This window comes from Podarcis bocagei, assembly GCF_964188305.1.
Source record: "Podarcis bocagei genome assembly, chromosome: Z".
In the NCBI taxonomy this organism is placed as follows: domain Eukaryota; kingdom Metazoa; phylum Chordata; class Lepidosauria; order Squamata; family Lacertidae; genus Podarcis; species Podarcis bocagei.
Window position 1 is genome coordinate 3,657,690 of NC_138140.1, and position 20,625 is coordinate 3,678,314.

The window sequence follows — 20,625 nt, forward strand, 5'->3', positions numbered from 1 at the left end:
CGGAGCCGCCATCTTGGGGGCGTCATGAAACAAGCGCCGCCGCCGCTAAGCGGAAAGAAGACACGTAGAACGCCTCCGCACCGTGTTTCGCAAAGGCGCCTCGCGAAACGCAGCCGTCGCGCTCGGAAACGAGCGCCGCTGCGAAACTAGGGAGGGGATACGCAGAAACCTCCGCACGTCGCTCACGGTGGGCGCCGCCCTCGTGAGTCCCTCACGAAATGCAGCCCTCCCGGAAACAAGAGCTGCTGCGAAGATAGGAAAGGCGCAGAAAAAGGAGAGTTTTGGAGGGATCAAGGGGCGAGTGGCGTGAGGAGGCGCAGCGCAGAAGACCAGGGAGTAAGGCGGGAAGGGGTGGGTGGTTGCGAGGAGCAGTATTCGGGTAGCTCCTGCCGGCCGCAGAAGGTAATGCGTGTTTCGTTTTGGGATTCTTGCCTTAGTTTTTGTTCAAAAAGGGAATAAAGCAAAACTAGCTATGGCTCTGGCGCTGCTGCTGCTACCCAGGAGGAGCCGAAGTTTGCTGCCCCTTGCAGGGGACCTGAGAGGAGCCGTTGATCTCTGCCTGATCAGAGGCAAGTGCACTTGCAGTTTATCCCTCTATTATTATTATTTATTAGATTTCCATACTGCCCTTCGTCCGAAGATCACAGGCCGGTTTACAGTGTAAAAAGAAAAATGCACACCACAACAATAAACAATAGCAATAACCCCTTCTACAAACAGTTTTTAAAAGGCCATAGATTGTTTAGTTGGCCAAATATATGGTTATAACAGAATCTTTTCACCTCGCTCCCAAACCTATGTAACAAAGGCACCAGGTGAATCTGTGGGAAGAGCATTCCACAAACGAAAAGGTTCATTCTCAATATTGCCGTTCTCCCGATCTCGTGGAGGAGAGTACATGAAGAAGGGCTTCACGTGGTGATTAGAGTTTATATGTGGAAAGACGGTCCTTGAGGTATTGTAGTCCTGAGCCTCTTCTCTTTCCCACTCACCCCCAGCTCATTTCACACACAGCTGTCCCTGTTTTCTGTTCCCTGCTAAGATTACATCCTGCTATGAAGTTAGGAAGGGACGTGGGTGTTAAACCACAGAGCCTAGGACTTGCCGATCTGAAGGTTGGCGGTTCGAATCCCTGCGACAGGGTGAGCTCCCGTTGCTCAGTCCCAGCTTCTGCCAACCTAGCAGTTTGAAAGCACGTCAAAGTGCAAGTAGATAAATAGGGAAGGTAAACGGCGTTTCTGTGCGCTGCTCTGGTTCGCCAGAAGCGGCTTAGTCATGCTGGCCACATGACCAGAAGCTGTACCTTTAGGTGTAGAGAAAGTGGAGAGAAGAAAACTTTTCTCCCTCTTGTAACTCCAGAACTGGTGGGCATCCAATAAAGCTAAATGGAAGATTCAGGACTGGTACAAGGAAAGCCTTCTTTACATGGCACATAGTTGAACCGTGGAATTTGCTCTCACAGGAGGTGGCAATGGCTAACTTTGATGGCTTTAAGAGGACTGAATTAATTCATGGAGGAGGATAAGGCTATAGATGGCTACCAGCCATCATGACTATGCTCTAGTTACTCAGTTGGAGGCAGGAATGCTTCTGAATACCATTGGTTGGAAATCACAGCTCTTGTGTTTGAGTCCTGATAGTGGGTTTCTCACTGAGGATTCTGGTTGGCCGCTATGAGGACAGGATGTTGGACTACATGGGCCATTGGCCTGATCCAGCAGGCTCTTCTTATGTGGGTATTGAAGCTGTTGTTGTTCCCTTTTAGATATACATTGGGGGTGACATTTTAAAGTTGATTGGTTGATTGCGCTAACTTTTGTGCCACTTTTCCACAATGAACTGCGCCCAAAGAGTCTTGCAGCAAATATTCTAAACATCAGTATACCAATATACCAAAATATAGAGCACATCAGTAAAATTCAAAAAAATGACAGAAATCCCAACAATTTGGCAAACACAGAATAAATTCAATATTACTGTTTGTCCAGTGATCCAACCACTCCTTGCTAGTAGCCTCTCTGTCTAGGTTAACTCCATCCCTAGAGAGCAGAGCCTATTTTCTCTCTCTCTCCCAATGTGTTGAGACAAGATGTCTGCTATTTTCTCTTTTTCATCTCAGTGTATAAGTAGCTCCTTCGTGAATAAAGCCTTTTAACTCCAGAAACTGCAATTCAATCTAATTCACCCAAACCATAAGCTCTTCTAACAATCTGTGCTTGCTTTTATCCTTTTTTTCTGGTGATACTTGAGGGGTCACACTAGTTTCTTGCCACTAGCATCAGTAAATAGGACAAAGGAAGGTCAGCTGTTGCTCATCCCTGTCCTTTGATTGGGCTGTTTTTCCTCAGGTACAGGACGTCTCCTCTGCCATACTGACCAGCCATCAGCCACTGACAGCACCATAGGAGAAGAAAAATATTACCCATTGTATCCAGGACACATCCCCACCAGTCCTCTGCAGAAAGGCCTGCTGGCAGCTGGCTCAGCGTTCATGGCTCTCTACAATCCCTACCGGCATGGTGAGCTTGGGCATGCCATTTTGTGCAAGGTGTGCATTTAGTTTTGCTAGCAAGCGAAGTACACGTATCTTGTGTACTTTCCGGGGGAATCAGGAAGTGCTGTCCTCAATTGACGGGTATACATGGATGGAGAGGGGGCCCCGATAACAAAACAATGTTGAGTGCTCCTGTTCTGGATGCGAGACGGTCATACTTTCCCCCAGGACTCTCCATTCCAGTCCCCCTCAATAGCCCCAGTTTTCTGGGTTTCCCCCCACTCCCTCTGGCAGCCCACATTCCATGCTAACTGAGCATTCAGTCCTCGTTGAGTGGTTTTTGTGTTGTCGTGGGGTTTTTGTACTTCTACAGAACCTTAGAATCCCACCCGCTGAGCTGACAGTATTCCAGATGTGGTCACACCATAGATTTCTTTGAGGGCAGTATGTTATTGACAGTTTTATTTTCAGTTGCTTTTTATAATGCATCACTTTACACTTGTTTGCACTGAATTACATTTGCCATTTTACTTCTCATTCACACAGTTTGGAGAGGGCCTTTTGGAGCTCTTTACAATCTCTCCCTGTTTTAACAACCCTGAACAATTTAGTATCATGAGCAGACTTGGCCACCTCACTGCTCACCCCTACCTGCAGAACATATATGATCAAGTTTAAAAGCATGGGTCCCAATACTGATATTTAGGAGACTCCACATTCCACGTCTCTTAATTTGGAGAACTGTCTATTTATTCCTACCCTTTGCTTGCTCCAACTTAACCAGTTCCTGAATCACAAGAGGACCTCTCCTCTTAATCATTGACTACTAAGCTTACTCAAGAGTCTTTGGTGAGGTACTTTGGTGAGCTGTCAGCTCCTGGGAACCCTAATGCTTTTAAGCAACTTGGGAACAGAGGAATCAACATCTTGCCCAAAAGCCACGTAAGAGCTTTGGTGGGCATGGGGTCTGCAAATGCCTCCCTAGCAGTACTAAAAAAATTCTCCAACACTTGCTGGCAAAATTTCTATTTTATCTCTTATTTTAATGTTTCAATATTTTAATGTTGTATTTTTACTTTTGTTTTTAAGTTGTAATCATTTAACTTGTTTTTATTATTGCTTGTAAGCCGCTATGAGCCCGGCCTTGGCTGGGGAGGGCGGGGTATAAATAATAATAATAATAATAATAATAATAATAATAATAATAATAATAATAATAATAATTATTATTATTATTATTATTATTATTATTATCATCATCAACAAACATAGCTCTTTCTCACAGTCAAACTCTATACCAACCTGCCAACCTGATCCCCCGTGCAGTTATTTTGGACGACAACTCCCTTGGCCATGCTGGCTGGACCTAATGGGAGTTACAGTCTAAAACATCTGGAGAGAACTTGGCTGGCAAAGACTGCTCTGCCAGGTTCTCAGTGAAATTCCTGCCCTTAGCAGTCCATGTGGAATAACAGCCATGACTCCGTCGCATACACAGATTTGCCACTATTCCTCTCCTGTTGGCTGGCCAGGAAGGGCTTCATGGGTCCCATTATTGCACACATGCTCACTGAATCTCATTTTAAAAGTGGTGGCTCTTTGAAGGCTGTTGTGTTGATGAATGTCATTGCTATGCCAAATTCATTCATTTGCTCTGCAAGTTTTCATTCTGGTGAGTTTTGTGACTTGTCCTGAGCTCTGTTCCTGCTAACTCACTGTATTCCTCTCTTGTTTGGTTCCATTTACAGATATGGTGGCCGTCCTTGGGGAGACAACAGGGTACCTAGCTCTGAGAAACCTCAGGGAGAGGATGAGGAATGACCCAGAGGGATATCGGATCCTACAGTATGTGAATGTGTGTTTGTTTTGGTTTGTTTTTAGTCTGTAGCTGGGAAGAGATTCTGTCGCAGCTGGGCTCGTGGACATGCAGCTCTCCAGTTCTTGCGGAACTGCAGTTCCCATCAGCTCCAGCCAGCATGACTAATGGTTAGGGATGATGGGAATTGGACTCCAGCAAATATTTGGAGGGCTGCAGGCTCTCCACCCCTAAGTTACAGAGATTAGTACCCTTTGGGGACATCTATTCATATTTGAGTTCACATATGAGGATTAGTAACTCGCCTTCAGCATACATTAAGCACACATTTATAACTGGGGATTTTAAGTCTGCAATCCTAAAATACACTCCTCATTTGTAGTGTTTATGCTTTTAAAAAGAGATAGCCTAGTGAGCACTGTGCTCAGTTGCTGCAGAATTGCTATACAACTGTTGCGGGGGGGGGGGATGAAATTTATTTATTTATTTTCATAGAATTTATATGCCACTTGATTGTAAAAAAAAAAATTGAAGCTTTTTACAAAAGATAAAACAATAATATCAAGAAAAAAATCACAACCATGCAAAAGTTAAAATACTAAAACAGATTAAAATTACCTCGACTTTGTAAGCCTCCAGATAGGTTAGCAGGCGCCAAAAAGAGTTTGGTGAAGATACCTGCTTGATATCAATAGGCAGGGAGTTCCAGAGTGTAGGTGCTGCCACACTAAATGATCAAGCGTCTTTCTAATATCTACTGATTGGTGATAGATTGATAAATGGATGGATAAACAGAGCATTTGAATTCTTACAAATGTGGAGTAGGTATTATGTGGCACCTGTAGTAGTGCCAGTTCTGCCAATCTAAGAGTTGAGTGGGCACATGTGGGGTAAGGAGAACTCATAGGTAAACTGGTGCCAAGTTGTTAAGGGCTTTATATACTAACAGTAACTGCACACTGGCTTGCGAGATCTAGGTTAATAAAAGTATTGCCATGAAATGGATTTTGGATTTTTATTTTGTTTTAATGGCTACATTTACTGCATTTCACACTGCAAACCTGTGCATGCACCTAACTTAGGAATCACTTAAATGGGGCTTTTTGTACTTGTGCAATGGATCCAGCCATTTCACTTTCATTTCACTTTCAGTTTGTATACCCCCTTTCTATATTGCTATGCAAAAGGTGGTTTACAGCGATAAAATATACAGCAAAGAACACACATCTTATAATAACCTGATCCAATACAGAGACTAACAATAAAACATAACTTTAAATGCTAAGCCCTGAAGGGTTGCACTCTCAGCTCTTGCCATCGATGTTGGCGGGATTTAGATGCAGTTGGATTGTGCTCAAGCTCAGTATTTCTGAATTACTTGAAGCTGGGATGGGAGATCCTGTGGTCCTTCAGATACCAGTGGACTGCAGCTCCCATCATCCTTGACCATTTCTCATGCTGGCTGGGGTGCTTGGGAAGAGGGATTCCAGCAACATCTGGCAGGCCACAGATTCCTAACAGAAAGGTATGGCAATTTGCCCTCATTACATGCTTCAGTGCCTTAATAGAACCATAGGGCTGTAGAAAGGTCAGCTAACCCTCTGGATTTCACAGGCTAAGCCAGCCATCGTCCAATTTGCCTTCCCTTGCAGAGAACGGCCTCGGATACGCCTCTCCACATTAGATATCCGTGGACTTCGGGGGCTTCCAGACGGGACCTTTGGCCGAGAGTATGTCCGGTTTTTGGACGATAATGTGAGTATAGTAGTGCTTAAGGCTGGGTTTCCAATAGAGCAGGGGTTGGGATCCTTTTTGGTTCCATGGTCTTTCTCTGGATCAGCCTCACAGGCCAAATTTGATGTCAAGTGGTTTAGTGTTCTTTCTGTTTTCAGAAAAGTAATCTTTATTGCTGTGTGTGTGTGTGTGTGTAAATATAATAATTATAATATAATAATAGATAATCATTACAAATACAACCAAGCATAGAAAACATAGATAAGAAATCCCCTCTCCTTCCACCCAAAAACACACTCTTTTGATCCTGTGATGTTCCATTAAATGTCCTCAGTGTCTTCAGTCTCTGAGTCAGTGGGTGCCAATTTCCTGGAACAGGGGTTGGCAAGGTTTACCTTGCCTGGGTCGGTTCACTCCAGTGGAGATCCCTCTGTGGGCTGGATTGTGAGTACGTGCGCCCGTGCCCACCATTTCTGGCATCTGTGCAGATGCGATTTCCGGTGCCTGCGTCTGCGCAGGCGCAATTTCTAGCATCTGTGCAGGTGCTGTTTCCAGTGCCACGAAAATGAGTCCCTGCACCACGCTGGTTTAGCGCAGTGCGTGGTAACTTACCAAGCGGGCGGCTCGGTTGGGGGGCGGCTCGTGGGCCGGTTAAATGACCCCCGTGGGCCCCTTGTGGCCCATGGGCCTTAGGTTGCCAACCCCTGTCTTAGAATAATACGAATTTGTCAGCATACATGTGTACACATATCTAGAAATACCTCCAAAGGCAGAATGTCAAAGATCATATATTAAAATATCAGTGGTTAATCACTAATAATCCAACAGAGCTCTGGCTGGCAGCATCTTTCCAGGGTCTTTCGCCATCGCTCTGCTGCCACCTGCTCCTTGTTAACCAGGGAGGCCAAGGGTCAAACTTGGGACCTTCTGCATGCAAAGTTCTGCCACTGAGCTGCAACCTCTCCTTAGTAGTGGATGCACATGAGCCTACTTTTTCTTTTTCCTGGTTGGCAGAGAATCTCTCCAGACACCAGGATGCCTCCTAAGTTTGTAGATGATGAAGAATTGGCCTATGTGGTCCAGCGGTATAGAGAGGTCCATGATCTGATGCACACCCTTCTTGGCATGCCCACCAATATGCTCGGTGAGACAAGGCTTCTTATGGCTGAGTTGAATCTGGTCGCCCTGTTTACTACATCACTTTTATTTTCCTTTATTTTACAAATTTGGAAACTGTTTCACAACCTAGGGTCATCAAAACGGTGCACAAAAAGATGAAAATAAGATAAGATACATGTTTTAAAAGAGGTTAAAACCATTCCTGCAAAGTTTTTCAACAATCTTAGCTACATTTAGCTTCATTGGGTGTACATGACTTGTGTTATGGGGGGGGGGAATTCTGCCTCCCCACTTTCTCCATGCCTAATGCATAGTTCTGTCATTTCACTTTTACCTGCCTTTTCTCTAAACTGAAAAGCCCCAAACACTGCAAGCTTTCTTCATAAGGGAGCCGCTCCATCCCCATGATTGTTTTGGTTGTCCTTTTCTGAACCTCTTCCAATTCCACAGGGTTCTTTTTTGAGGTGAGGTGATCAGAACCTGACACCGTATTTCAAATGCAGCTGCACCATAGATTTGTATAAGCGCATTACGATAGCAGCAGTTTTATTTTCAATTCCTTTCCTAATGATCCCTATTGTGGAAAATGCCTTTTTCACAGCTGCAGCACACTGAGTCAGTGCCTTCATCAAATTACCTGCTACTACCTCAATATCTTGTTCCTAGTCAGTAACTGCCTGTTCATACCCTCATCAGTGTACAGTCAAACCTCATTTGTCGAATGTAACCCGTTCCGGAAGACCGTTCACCTTCTGAAACGTTTGGCAACCGAGGTGTGCGGGTTCCGATTGGTTGCAAGAGCTTCTTGCACTCAAGCGGAAGCTGCGTCGGACGTTCAAATTCTGAGGAACGTTCGAAAACCGGAGCATTTACTTCCAGGTTTTTGGCATTCGGGAACCGAAATGTTCGAAAATGGAACCGTTCGAGAACTAGTTGAGAAATTAAGAATTTTTTTGTCCCAATATGTGTCAGTTATCCACATGGATCTAAGCATTTTCTTACTTGGAGCTGTGTGTATGTAAGTTGCTTGGCATTGGATGCAGCACATTCATTGTACGCTACGGAGTTGGTGAAGTAGAATCTGGGGATCAGCATCTGTGGAGAAAGTGACAGAGAGCAATAGGCAGGAGAGAGGAGCCCCTTTGCTATTTATGCTAATAAGCATGGTGTTAAATCACTTCCTCCACTTTCACAAATGGCCTCGTGGTCAGATGTAATTCCTAAGCAGTTCTGGTCACTGGTTTGTGTGTTCTTATCAGTTGTAAGAGTTTACAATATTGGGTGTCATATCCGCAAGAAGAAGCATTACTTATTACTATTAATTATTAAATTTTATTTATACCCCGCCCTCCCCAGCCAAGACGGGGCTCAGAGTGGCTAACACCGGTATAAAAACAATTGATTAAAATACAACAAAAACATGATAAAAATACAACATTAAAATGCAGCCTCATTTCAGTAGGAACTCAAATCAGAAACTTTTTTGGGGATGAAAACGTCAAGTCTTCACCAAGGCCACCTATCCAGACTGGTCCTAAATGGGCCAGAAAAAAGCCAGGGAAGTCCCCAAATAGGAGTTCCATCACAGAAGGAAAAAGGAAAGACGGGGAGGGGATCAAGTTGATTCCAAGCCAAAGGCCAAGTGGAACAACTCTGTCTTACAGGCCCTGTGGAAAGAAATCAGATCCTGCAGGGCCCTGGTCTCATGAGGCAGAGCGTTCCACCAGGCTGGAGCCAGAGTTGAAAAGCCCCTGGCTCTGGTTGAGGCTACTTACTGCTTGTATCTTGGCAATAAATCAGAGAGTAGCAGCACAAATCTACGTGCTCAGAAATGACTCCCGTGGGGCTCGTTCCTAGGTTAAGTGTCTCTAGGATTGCTGCCTAAATGGTACATGTGTGAAGCAATATCCGCCACAACCTTCTGGCACCGTTTAAGAAGCACATAGCAGGCACAGGTTGTGCATTAATATGTTCACAGGTTGGGTGGCAGTTGCCTTTCACCTACTTTCAGGATCCAACCATGTCATGAGTCATTGGGGTGGTTGAGCTAGAGGGAGAGGAGAACTGGAGCAGGGCTAGGAAATGTGGGCTATGGAGGATGTGGGCATTGTGCAATCAACCCTGAGCCATTAAACACAAATGTTCTGGATTTATAGGAGGCAGGCCATGAGTCATTCGGAGATTTGCCCTTTTATCTTCTTTACTGTATCAGTAGAAGCCTGACTGAAATTGCAGAAGGGCTTTGAACTCCTTCAAGGCCCCGACAGCACCCTAGTAGTTATTTTAAAATCTCTGGATGCTTCGACACCTGTCTCTAAAGAAGAGGCCACTACCACCAATCCCCCCCAAAAAAGCCCCCCAAACTTTTTTTTAAAATGGCCCGGCCTTGGTGGGCATCAAGGCACTGTTTTGGGGCCCTGCCAGCCAGTGTAGACAGCAATGAGCTAGATGGGTCACGGGTCAGATTCTCATGTTGCCTCCCCTAAGGCAGCTTCCCACATTCCTAAAATGTAATTTTAAAAACGTCGTTGTTTTTGCAAAATTCATGAAACCTGCTGCAAACTAATATCTGACCCTTATGGATGCAAAGAAATATCCGAACAGGTCATTGCTGTTTCTGAAATTTCGAAGCCTTAGAATTCAGGAAGACATTTAACTGGTCCAAAGTTGCCTGGGTGTTTCCGTTCACCTATCAGCCAAATGAAATGTAGGCCACGCCATTGGCTTAAAAGCTTTATAGTTAGGTTGTGACAAAGATTTTCTTTTCTTTTATCTCCTGGTGCTTTTTCTCAGGGGAAGTCGTGGTAAAGTGGTTTGAGGCAGTCCAGACTGGCCTGCCCATGTGCATTCTGGGAGCAGCATTTGGCCCACTCCGCCTTAACGCCTGGTATGTTGAGAAGCCTTTAAATGCAACTTCCATGCAAACATTTTGTCCATTGTTAGTTTGCTAAACAGACACAGTGGTACCTTGGTTTACAACCATAATCCGTTCTGGAGGTCCGTTTGTAAACCAAAACAGGTTGTAACCCAAGGCGCGCTTCCGCCAATGGGGCCTCCCAAAAAAATTTGTTCGTAATCCAAAAAAAAAATGGGTTGTAATCCAAAAAAAGTTTACAAACCAAGACAAGCACTTCCGAGTTTGACGTGTTTGTCATCCAAAACGTATGCAAACCAAGACGTATGCAAACCAAGGTACCACTGTAGTGTGGCTGTCAGGCCAGAAAGCCTTGGACCGGCCTTCAAACATTCACCTCAGATCAATCAACTCCTTTATGTTTGGAGATTCAGAAAAGGGCAGTGAAAATTACAGGGGGACTTCCTAGTTTGGGAAAAAGTCAACTAAAGAAGGAACCTGAGTCTACTTTGAACTGACACAGGAAGTTCTACCTAAGCAATTTTTAATGTAAGAAGAGCCCTGCTGGGCCTATCTTATCCAGCGTCCCATATCCCACAGCGGCCAACCAGGAGCTCTAATGGGAAGCCCCGTAGGGACGTGACGCATTGTTCTCTCCCACTGTTGTTCCCCAACAGGAGGTATTCAGAGGCATCGTTCCTCAGATCCTCAGTTCACCTGTCACAGCAAGCCAAAGAGGTCCTCCTGCAGATGCCACCGTATCAGGAAGTCTGTTCTGTACAATATAGTACAGTGGACACTCAGGTTGCGATCGTGAGCCGTGCAGGATGCATGTTCACAACCTGTGTCTGCGCATGCGCGGGTTGCGATTCGCCGCTCGTGCGCTTGCGCAAAGTGCGATTTAGCTCTTCTGCGCATGCGCGACTGCTGAAACCCGGAAGTAACCCGTTCTGGTACTTCTGGGTTTCGGCATACCGCAACCCCAAAAAACGCAACCTGAAGTGGCTGTAACCTGAGGTATGACTGTAATCAGGTCTTTAGCATGGCAGCACCTAACCTTCAGAGCACCCTCCCCACCTGGTTATTAGGCAGGTGTCATCCGGTGCCTATCAAGGACCTTACTTTTTCAACAGAGCCTTTCTGTGGGGAGACCTTTGCCCCAGGCTGTTTCTGAATTGAATCTCTCTCCCCGCCACCACATGGAATTGTTTGTAGTTAGCTTTTTATGTTGGGTACAGTAGATTCCGGTGTATAAGACGACTTTTTAACCCCAGAAAATCCTCTAAAAAGTCAGGGTTCATCTTATACGCCGGGTATGGGTTCGCTGGGCAGTAGCAGTGGGTAGCAGGCTCTGTTCTGCACCGGGAGGAAGCCGCCCAGCGAAGCCGGCTTAGCATCACTGGGCAGCTTTGCCGGGCAGCTTCCTCCCGGCGCAGAGCCCGCTGCCCACTGCCACTGCCACTGCCCAGCGAAGCTGCCACGTATTAGGCGACTGGGTGTATAAGTCGACCCCCCAGATTGGCAGCTGCCAATTTGGGGGGTTGTCTTATACGCCCAGTCGCCTAATACGCCGGAATCTATGGTAATTTCTTTTCTGCTTCAAGATATTTTGTGGGAAACGACTCAGGAATGGAATCAAAACAAACCAATAAATAACTTTTGGATTTCCGTCTCTGTCCATCCAGGAAGCTGCGTGTTCTGACCACTGAGCTCATCCCATGGGCTGTTCGGAGTGGAAGTAGCGTCAACTGCATCCTGAATTTCTATTACGAGGAGCGCTGGGAGCAAACCATAGACTCTCTTCGTCACGAAATCGGTATCCTGCCACCTCCGGCAATTCCGGTGTAAATTTCTGCTGGGGAAAATGGGGGGAAAGTCACTGGCAGGCATTGAAGAAGCAGTAGATGAAGTAGATTTAGGGTCTCAGAAGTTAAACCACAGCTTGCCTTGGATCAGCTGAGCAGCCACGGTTTGGCCAAGCAAAAAGTTTATTAATTCAGTTGGCAGCATGTTCTGCATTTTCCCTGCCGCTCCAACCAGACGATTTAAAATGGTAAGACAGTGTTTTAAAACACAAAGCCCCTTCAGTCATTTAAACAGCAGTGAAAACACTGGAAGGAAATTTGAAACCCTGAAAACTCCGGCGGAGAAGAGGCCTGAAACGCTAAATGGTGGATTGTACATAAATGCACAGCAGCCCAGCAAGGCGGATTCTTGGCATATTCCCGTTTGATAGACCAGGGCTGGGATATTTGCTGCCTGCAGTCCTGATTAGGCCCATCTTCCTGACACCTAAGGTCAGATGGTGCAGTAAGGGTGGGACATACTAAGAGCATGTTTCTGCTCATCTGTAGTGCCTGCAAAGCCCCTTTCCCAGTGCAGTGCCGGATAGTGCTTTGAGAGGGGCCTCTAAAGACTGGTTGTTTTATCATCTGCAGGGGTCTTCAGAAGCCCCATTCAAAGCACTGAGTAAAATAGTGTTCTGAAAGGGGCTTCAAAAGGCCCCTGTGTGCCGAAAGCTCACAGTTGACCAGTGGACTAGGCACGTCCCCCCACTCCTGTCACAGGCAGAACTGAGGCCGGGTGAATTTAAAGCAGCAGTGGAGAACCTTTTGCAGGTCAAAGGTCTCTTTGTCATGGGCAACCCGTTCCAGTGGTAGGCGACGCCAGAGGCAAGTGGGCGGATCGATGGATGTGACCGCTGCAAGATACTCTGCATTCCAGCCTCACATGTCTCCACCCAGGCAAGCAAGCGACATTAGTTAACACAGTTCCAGGACACATTTCAGTCAGGTAAAAACATGAAAGGTCATTTCAGGGCAGGGCTGGTGAGGTGCAGCCTAGGGGGTGGGGGCCAGTTGTATCACATTATGCTCCTTTGTCTAAGATTCTCCACCCCTTGAGCTAAGGCTACAGGGTGAATTCTGGACGAAGAGGGCTTTAAACCAGGGTGGCATCAGGATCCAGATATTTACTCCCATTGGACCTCTAGCTCTACATCAGTGGGGCTTGTTTCTGCAGTGAATACAGCTGAAACTACAGATATTTGCAAATCATCCAACCATCTATTGTTTGCCTACTCCTGGGCTACCAGGGTGGTTGATCTCTCTCTCTACAAACCGCCTTTGGGTGAAAGGAATGAAGAATGCTGCCCATGACTTTGTCTCCACCAAGGACAGAGGCACAAGGCCAAGTCCAGTTCTTAGCAGCACAGTTTAAGAAGGATGTTGACAAGCTGGAACACATGCAGAGGAAGGTGACCAAGATGGTCAAGGGTCTGGAAACCAAGCCATATATCACAGGGGTGCCCAAACTTTTTTCAAAGAGGGCAAGATTTGATGAAGTGAACTTCTTGAGCTTTTTGGGGGGATTTAACCCCAATAAATAAACTGCCACAGGGGCCAGATAAAATCAGCCAAGGGGCCGGATTAGGCCCCCATATTGGACTTTGGGCATGCTCGCCATATGAGGAACGGTTGAAGGAGTTGAGTACATTTAGCCTGGAAAAGAGGAGACTGAGAGGAGATGCGATAACCAAATATCTCAAGGGCTGCTACATGGAAGATGGATCAAGCTTGTTTTCTCTTGCTGTGGAGGCTAGAACCCAAGCCGCTGGATTCAAGTTACAAGAAAGAAGATTCCAACTTAACATTAGAAAGAACTTTATGATGGCAAGAGCTGTTTGACAGTGGAATGGTCTCCCTCAGGAGGTGGTGGACTCTCCTTCCTTGGAGGTTTTTGAGCAGAGTTGGCCATCTGTCCTGGATGCTTCAGTTGAGTTTCCTGCATTGCAGGGGGTTGGGCTGGATGACCCTTGGGGTCCCTTCCAACTCTACAGTTGGGACTGAGATAACTGCCCATCACAGCTGGAAAGAGACTCATATCTGTAAGTTCCTTAATAAATCGCCAGTGCACACACAATATGCTTAATGTGATCAGTTGTCTTTTTGTGTCAGGGCTGCTGGATATGTGTGTAGCTGGACTGTGTGGTGAAGCTTTGAACTGCAGGTAGCAGCATTTCATGGAAGTATCTTCAGACCCTTGCCTGACTGGCCGCACACATTGGCCAATGGATTGTGTTAGACAGGAAGGACTTCTTATTCCAGCTCGGTTTTGCTTGCAGTACAAGAGTATTCCTGCATCCTTGACTCCTATGGCTTCCCAGTTTGACCTTGGACCATGCCCCTTGACTATATCTTTTGGTTCTTCTTTGGTGCTGGGCTGCCAATTTCTTCCTGACTACTGGCTCAGCCTAGACTGCAGCGCAAAACCCAACCCTGACATATGTTGATTAATTGCATTCATAACCAACCTTTCCTCCACATTTTATCCTGTGAGGAAGGCTTGTCTGAGAGTATGACTGGCCCAAAGTCACACAGTGAGCTTTGTGCCCGAGTAGGGATTTGAACCTTGGGCTCTTAGGTCCTAGTTCAAAACTCTAACCATTAAACAACACTACTCCGGAGGCTATCAATAGTTTTAATCAGTATGGCTGTATTCTTCCCCCACTGTTGATGGCAGTATTCCTTTAAATACAGTGGTGCCCCGCAAGACGAATGCCTCGCAAGACTGAAAACTCGCTAGACAAAAGAGTTTTCCGTTTTGGAGGTGCTTCGCAAAACAAATCTCCTATGGGCTTGCTTCGCAAGACGAAAATGTTTTGCAAGTTCCTGCGGGTTCCCCCCCCTTTTTCTAGGCCGCTAAGCCGCTTATCAGCTGATCCGATAAGCCGCTAATAGCGCTAATCCGCTAATCCTTCAATGGGCTTGCTTTGCAAGACAAAAAAACCGCTAGACGAAGAGAATCACAGAACGGATTCTTTTCGTCTTGTGAGGCACCACTGTACCAGTTGCTGGGAATTGCATATTGGGGAGAGTGCTGTTGCAGCCAGGTTTACTATGGAGGACTCCCTGGTCCTGAATGGGGTAGCCGTGCCCCTGAAGGACCAGGTGTGCAGCCCGGGAGTTATTTTGGACTTAGAGCTGTCCATGGAGGCGCAGGTCAGTTCTGTGTCCAGGGCTCCATCTGGTACGCAGGCTGAGACCCTACCCGCCTGCAGCTGTCTCGCCAGAGTGGTGCATGCTCTGGTTATCTCCCGCTTGGACTACTGCCATGCGCTCTATGTGGGGCTACCTTTGAAGGTGACCCAGAAACTACAACTAATCCAGAATACAAAAGGTAGACTGGTGACTGGGTGTGGCTGCCGAGACCACATAACACCAGTCCTGAAAGACCTACATTGGCTCCCAGTACGTTTCCGAGCTCAATTCAAAGTGTTGGGACTGACTTTTAAAGCTCTAAACAGCTCCAGCCCTGTATACCTCGCCCAATTGTGATCTCAAAAGTGCTGGTACTCAGAGGCACGCTGCCTCCAACAAGGGAGGTCTTACACAGGTCTCATGGCAAGTAGCCATTGATAGTCTTACGCAGCATTAATTTGTCCTTTAAAGCCATCCAAGCTGGTGGCAAATACGAAGATGTAGACCGAAGAGAAACTGAGGTGAGAATGTACTGCATTTTAAAAACCAGGCCTTGAAATACGATGTGCTGCTTTCTGTCCTGCAAGTGGGTGGGGATGTTCACCGGCATATGTCTCCCAGGCCAGAAATGTGGTGTCGGCAACAAAGTAAAGGATTAAACTCTGACCCAGATCTCCTTAAAAACTGGCCTGGTTGGTTTCCGTTTCCATTACAGGTGTTAATTAGCATTGCAAAATTGGGGTGATTATATTATCTCCCAAGTACTGCAGTTGCCAGTATGCTTATTGGAAGTCCCATCTGGGGCTTCTGCTTTTGCCGTTTTATTGCTACTTGTACCCATTCCCACCACCACCTTCTCTAAACCTGTACATCCTTACCTCTCCACTGAGGATAAGTTGGCATCTTGCTGCTGATATAGGACTCTTAAGGCTACAGCAGGTCTGTGAAGTCTTTTGAGAGTTTTGTCTTAACAGACAGGGTGAATGGGTCTTTGTGATATCACAAACAGGGTTTGGGGGGGGGGAAGGTGCTGATGTTGTTTAATTACATATTAAACTGAGGGTGGGAGAGAACTCTGACTGGATTTCTGGTGCCAGTGTCTTAATCTGGATGTTGCAATAAAATAAAATTGCAGGCATGAGGAGCACTGATTCTGCAATTAATACCTACCTGGAATCAGCCACCTGTCTGGGAGTGAAACACAGCAGTACGGTTTTGCAACAGCACCTTGTAATGACTTCAAAGACTTAAAATGTCACAAGTCAGGTGCATGATCTGTAGTTGTTGGTAAATGCTGGGAGGCCAGGCAATATGTTCAGTTTGGGTTTGTGGGACTGAGTTGTCCGGGAAAACTGATCTGTCAGAATAGAATAATCTTTCAGTGCAGGGGTAGAGACCCTGTGGCCTGCCAGATGTTGCTGGACCCACAACTCCATCAGCCCCAGCCAGTTGTGGTCCAGCAACACATGACGGGCCGCAGGTTCTCTGCTCCTCTTATAAGGAGCCCTAAGCTATCAGATTTCCTTAAATACTGCTATCGCCCAGAGTGGCTGGGGTAACCCAGTCAGATGAGTGGCGTGTGTGTGTGGTTGTTGTTATTATCAAAGCATCATTGTGCACTGTGTCTGCCCATAGGCAGATACAAACGTCTACAACGTTTGTAACCACCTTTTTTTTTTTAGCAAGTTTGCCAAATCCAAAGTGTGACATGTATTGTTACTCATGCAACCTTCTAGATATAGGTAGGCACTTGGTGTTCCAGATGAGATGGATTGGTGCCATGCGCCAGGTTTTTGTATTTAAAAAAACCCCTCTTTCTGGTGTTCTTTCTTAACAGTATTTCAAACTACTCTTTGGGAGCAAATAGCAGGCAGGGGAGTGATTTTCAGCATATAACTTGCATAGGGCCCCAATCTGGGAAGAGAGCACATTGCAGCTCAGGGGCCTACACCTGCCTTTTCTCCTAAGTAAGCATGTACAGATTAAGCACACTTTTTAAAAAAGGATGCCATGCTGGGGTCAGGCCTCACTGCATCCCTAGAAGGGCACATGGTCAAGCTGACCGATCCTTAGGGACAGAAGATGCTGCCCTTATACCAAGTTATCATAGCATCAGTCCAGGACCCACAGTGAGACTGCTAAAAACTGAGACTGAGGCCCACGTCACTGGCCTTGCAATGTGGGCGCAGGGGGGCAGAACCAGCCTCAAAATGGAGGCAGAATTTGGCATATTCATCTGACAGTCACTGGCACCTAATCCTGTATCTGACTTGTATTTGGAAATGGCTTAATTCTTCGCCACAGCACTTTCCTTGCAGCATGGTGTTCCATAACTCAGTTTCCCTCAGGTTAAGTGCTCTGGAGGTGTTGTAACCCATCCTCCCTGATTTAGGCACACTTTGCTGAGCCAAAGGCACTAAACAGAGAAGAAGGTTTGTTTTATATTCTTCTTTCTCGCTTCCACGTGTCCGCCCGATATTGTTAACACATCTGCTGTAATTTCTTCTCCCATTCTCCTTTCACATTCCACTCATACCATACAGGTGAAACTCGAAAAATTGGAATATCGTGGAAAAGTTCCTTTATTTCATTAATTCAACTTCAAAGGTGAAACTAATATAGGAGATCGACTCATGACATGCAAAGCGAGATATGCCAAGCCTTGATTTGTTATCATTGCGATGATCATGGCGTACAGCTGATGAAAACCCCAAATTAACAATCTCAGAAAATGAGAATATTCAAGGAAATCAGCAAAACAAGGATTGCAAATCGAGCAAGATTGGACTTCTGAGAAGCAGAAGCACATCTTGCTTTGCATGTCCTGAGTCGATCTCATATATTAGTTTCACCTTTCAAGTTGTATTACTGAAATAAATGAACTTTTCCACGATATTCTAATTTTTCGAGTTTCACCTGTATTCCCACCCACCCCTTGCCAAACCACCATTTCCTCCCTGCCCACCTGCTTGGTCATTTTACATTTGCTTTTTTTATTATTCTATAACAGATTTCCTCTTTTCCCTATGAGTGGGGAAAGTGGCTGGCAGCAGTTCTCCAGGATTTCAGGCAGGGCATCGCTCCCAGCCCCACCCGGAGATGCCACTGAGAGACTGATCTTGGGACCTTCTGCATGCAAAGCAGATGTTCTGTCCCTGAGCTGTGACCTTTCCCCTTCTGCACAAGTTGCTTCAGTCTGCCTGCCTGCCTTGCTTGGCAACTTTTCCTCCTCTCCATCCTTTCCCAGGCAGCTGACTCCCTTTCTTTCTACACCCACATCACCAAAAGGGATTAAAAGCCACACTGTGGTAAACAAAGGCAGATGTTAACTTCCCTTTCTGCCTTCATAGGATTGGCCTGGAAGGGCTCCTTTCACAGAGCTGCAGGCTTGCGGTGAATTTGTCAGAATAGGTTTTCATTTTATGCAGGCTGAGCAGGCATGAGGGGGACATGGAAGCAATCACACAGCGTGGCAGCGTTCTTTCCACAGTAACTGGTGCCTTCTCTCAGATACCAGGGTAGTTCTAGTGTTTACTTTATGATGGCCCTATTCTGTGCTAGCCGCCTGACACACAACTCTGCATAGAATTTAAGATGGTGGGTGGCTGGCGTTTCACAAGTGCTGTGCCCAGCTACTCTACAAACAGCTTTTAAAATACTAAATAAAAAAAGAAGGGGGCAGGAGCAGGGGCAGGAGATCTGGGCCACCAGCTGATGCCCTCCCCCCAGATTCTGCTTCGTAATTTTAAGCCTTTCCATGTTTGTTTGCTTGCTTGCTTGCTTTCTTCATCATTATAACGAATTATTTATTCGTTTATTTGTACTTAACTCTCACACACAGCATTTGCCCAGTTTCCTTCTAAAATGTGACATGCAACATCCATTTTCCTTTTCTGGAGAAGGGGCGGCGAAGATTATGCACGATTGAAAATGAAAAATTTCTACACAATATTGTGCCTATGGGCAACATGGTCTTCAGGGGGCCCCAATAAAATATTTGAGGGGGTCAGGACCCCCAAAAGTTCATGGGCATTGCCATTCAAATAGTGTGTGCGTGCCACACCATGTGATCAATTATGCGGGGTGGGGCTTACTTGGGCCCCCCAATATTTTATTCAAGTTAGCAGCCCTGCAACTTGCCTCAACTCTGCTACTCCCCATTTTAATTTTAAGTAAGAGTATTGGCAGCTTTCACTTTTGATTTGTTGTGGGTTGCCTGCATTGTTTGCCTCTGTTTTATTTGTCTGGCATAGAAACCATGTACGTGTTTTGCCTGTTTTGGGTGCATTCTGAGCATCACTAGCTTTTCTCTTGTTAAATGGGGAGCTTGTGATGCCCACAGTAGTTTCTTAGCTTTCCAGATGTGTCCCCTGGGCCCCAAAGGGTTGGGGGCCACTGGCATGTTACTTCTGTAGTAAGCTGGCTTCTGCAGATGGAATGGTGAGTACAATTCCTCTATTAAACAAACAAACAAGCATCTCATTTAAAGACTTAAGTTCCTCCCTTTTTTAAAAAAAGTATGACCAATAATAGTAATAATAATAATTTATTATTTGTACCCCACCCATCTGGCTGGGTTTCCCCAGCCACTCTCGGCGGCTTCCAACAAAGACAAAAAATACACTAAAATGTCACACACTAAAAACTTCTCTGAACAGGGCTGCCTTCAGATGTCTTCTGAATGTCAGGTAGTTGTTTATCACTTTGACATCTGATGGGAGGGTGTTCCACAGGGCGGACGCCACTACCAAGAAGGCCCTCTGCCTGGTTCCCTGTAGCTTTGCCACCAAGAAGGCCCTCGGCACTGGACCTCAGCGTCCAGGCAGAACGATGTGGGTGGAGACGCTCCTTCAGGTATACTGGGCCAACGTGAAGTCAGATTCGCTTGCTTAAGCTGCCCCAGAAAGGGCAAAAAGGCTTTTGGTGTACAGTAAAAATGACATAATATAATAATTTATATGCTACGTAATTCTAAGGTAGATTTCTAAGCAAAATATGAAAAGCAGCGCACAGATATTAAAATATAAATATTCCTAATTAAAATACAGAGTAAATGATCCCATTGAAACATAAACAACCATAAGAAAATATACAGTAAAGCAATCTCATTAGAACAACACAGCAATTAATGAAATGTTTCCCAGTTAGTCACATCTACCTCTTGTAAGCAACAATAAAGCAATCAAGCAGGATTTAGATACTAAAAAGACACTGTCAAAGAACACTAAATTATAATATTTGCAAATAAATGAATGACCGCACAGAAATAGGTTTATGACTGCTTAGTTAAAGTTTTGGCTTCTGGCTTCCTCAGCAAACATTACTAATCCCAGCTGTGAAACAGAAGAAGGGGAATTATTCAAGTAAACTGTACTAAGCCTATCTCAACTCCTTTGCTAAACTGAGCTTGTCTTTTTACAAGGACCATGTGTCAGTCTTTCAGTCCTTAGACTTTAGAATTCCCAGCCTAATTAACATCGGGCATATGTCGCTATACTGTTAACAACGTGTTTCCCCCTACCTATTAGTTCTGCCCCCACACTTTCTTCTCCCTAAACCCAAAGATTCCCTATGCAGTCAGTACAACTCTCCTATTTGGATTTTCAAAGCATAGGGACTCTAGAGATCC

General features: G+C 45.7%; 1 protein-coding gene and 1 long non-coding RNA gene across 2 annotated transcripts in view; one reads left to right on the forward strand and one right to left on the reverse strand.

Annotated features, from left to right (window-relative positions):
* Window positions 1-20,625, reverse strand: part of LOC308579094 — a 60,195-nt gene that overhangs the window by 17,846 nt on the left and 21,724 nt on the right. The window lies entirely within an intron of this gene.
* COQ4 (coenzyme Q4) lies at window positions 9-13,938 on the forward strand. The gene is made up of 7 exons (XM_081179877.1): window positions 9-569; window positions 2,349-2,519; window positions 4,243-4,339; window positions 5,963-6,065; window positions 7,059-7,188; window positions 9,957-10,050; window positions 11,703-13,938. Exons 1-7 carry the CDS (start codon window positions 473-475, stop codon window positions 11,863-11,865), a joined length of 855 nt encoding a protein of 284 aa, XP_081036003.1. The 5' UTR covers window positions 9-472; the 3' UTR covers window positions 11,866-13,938.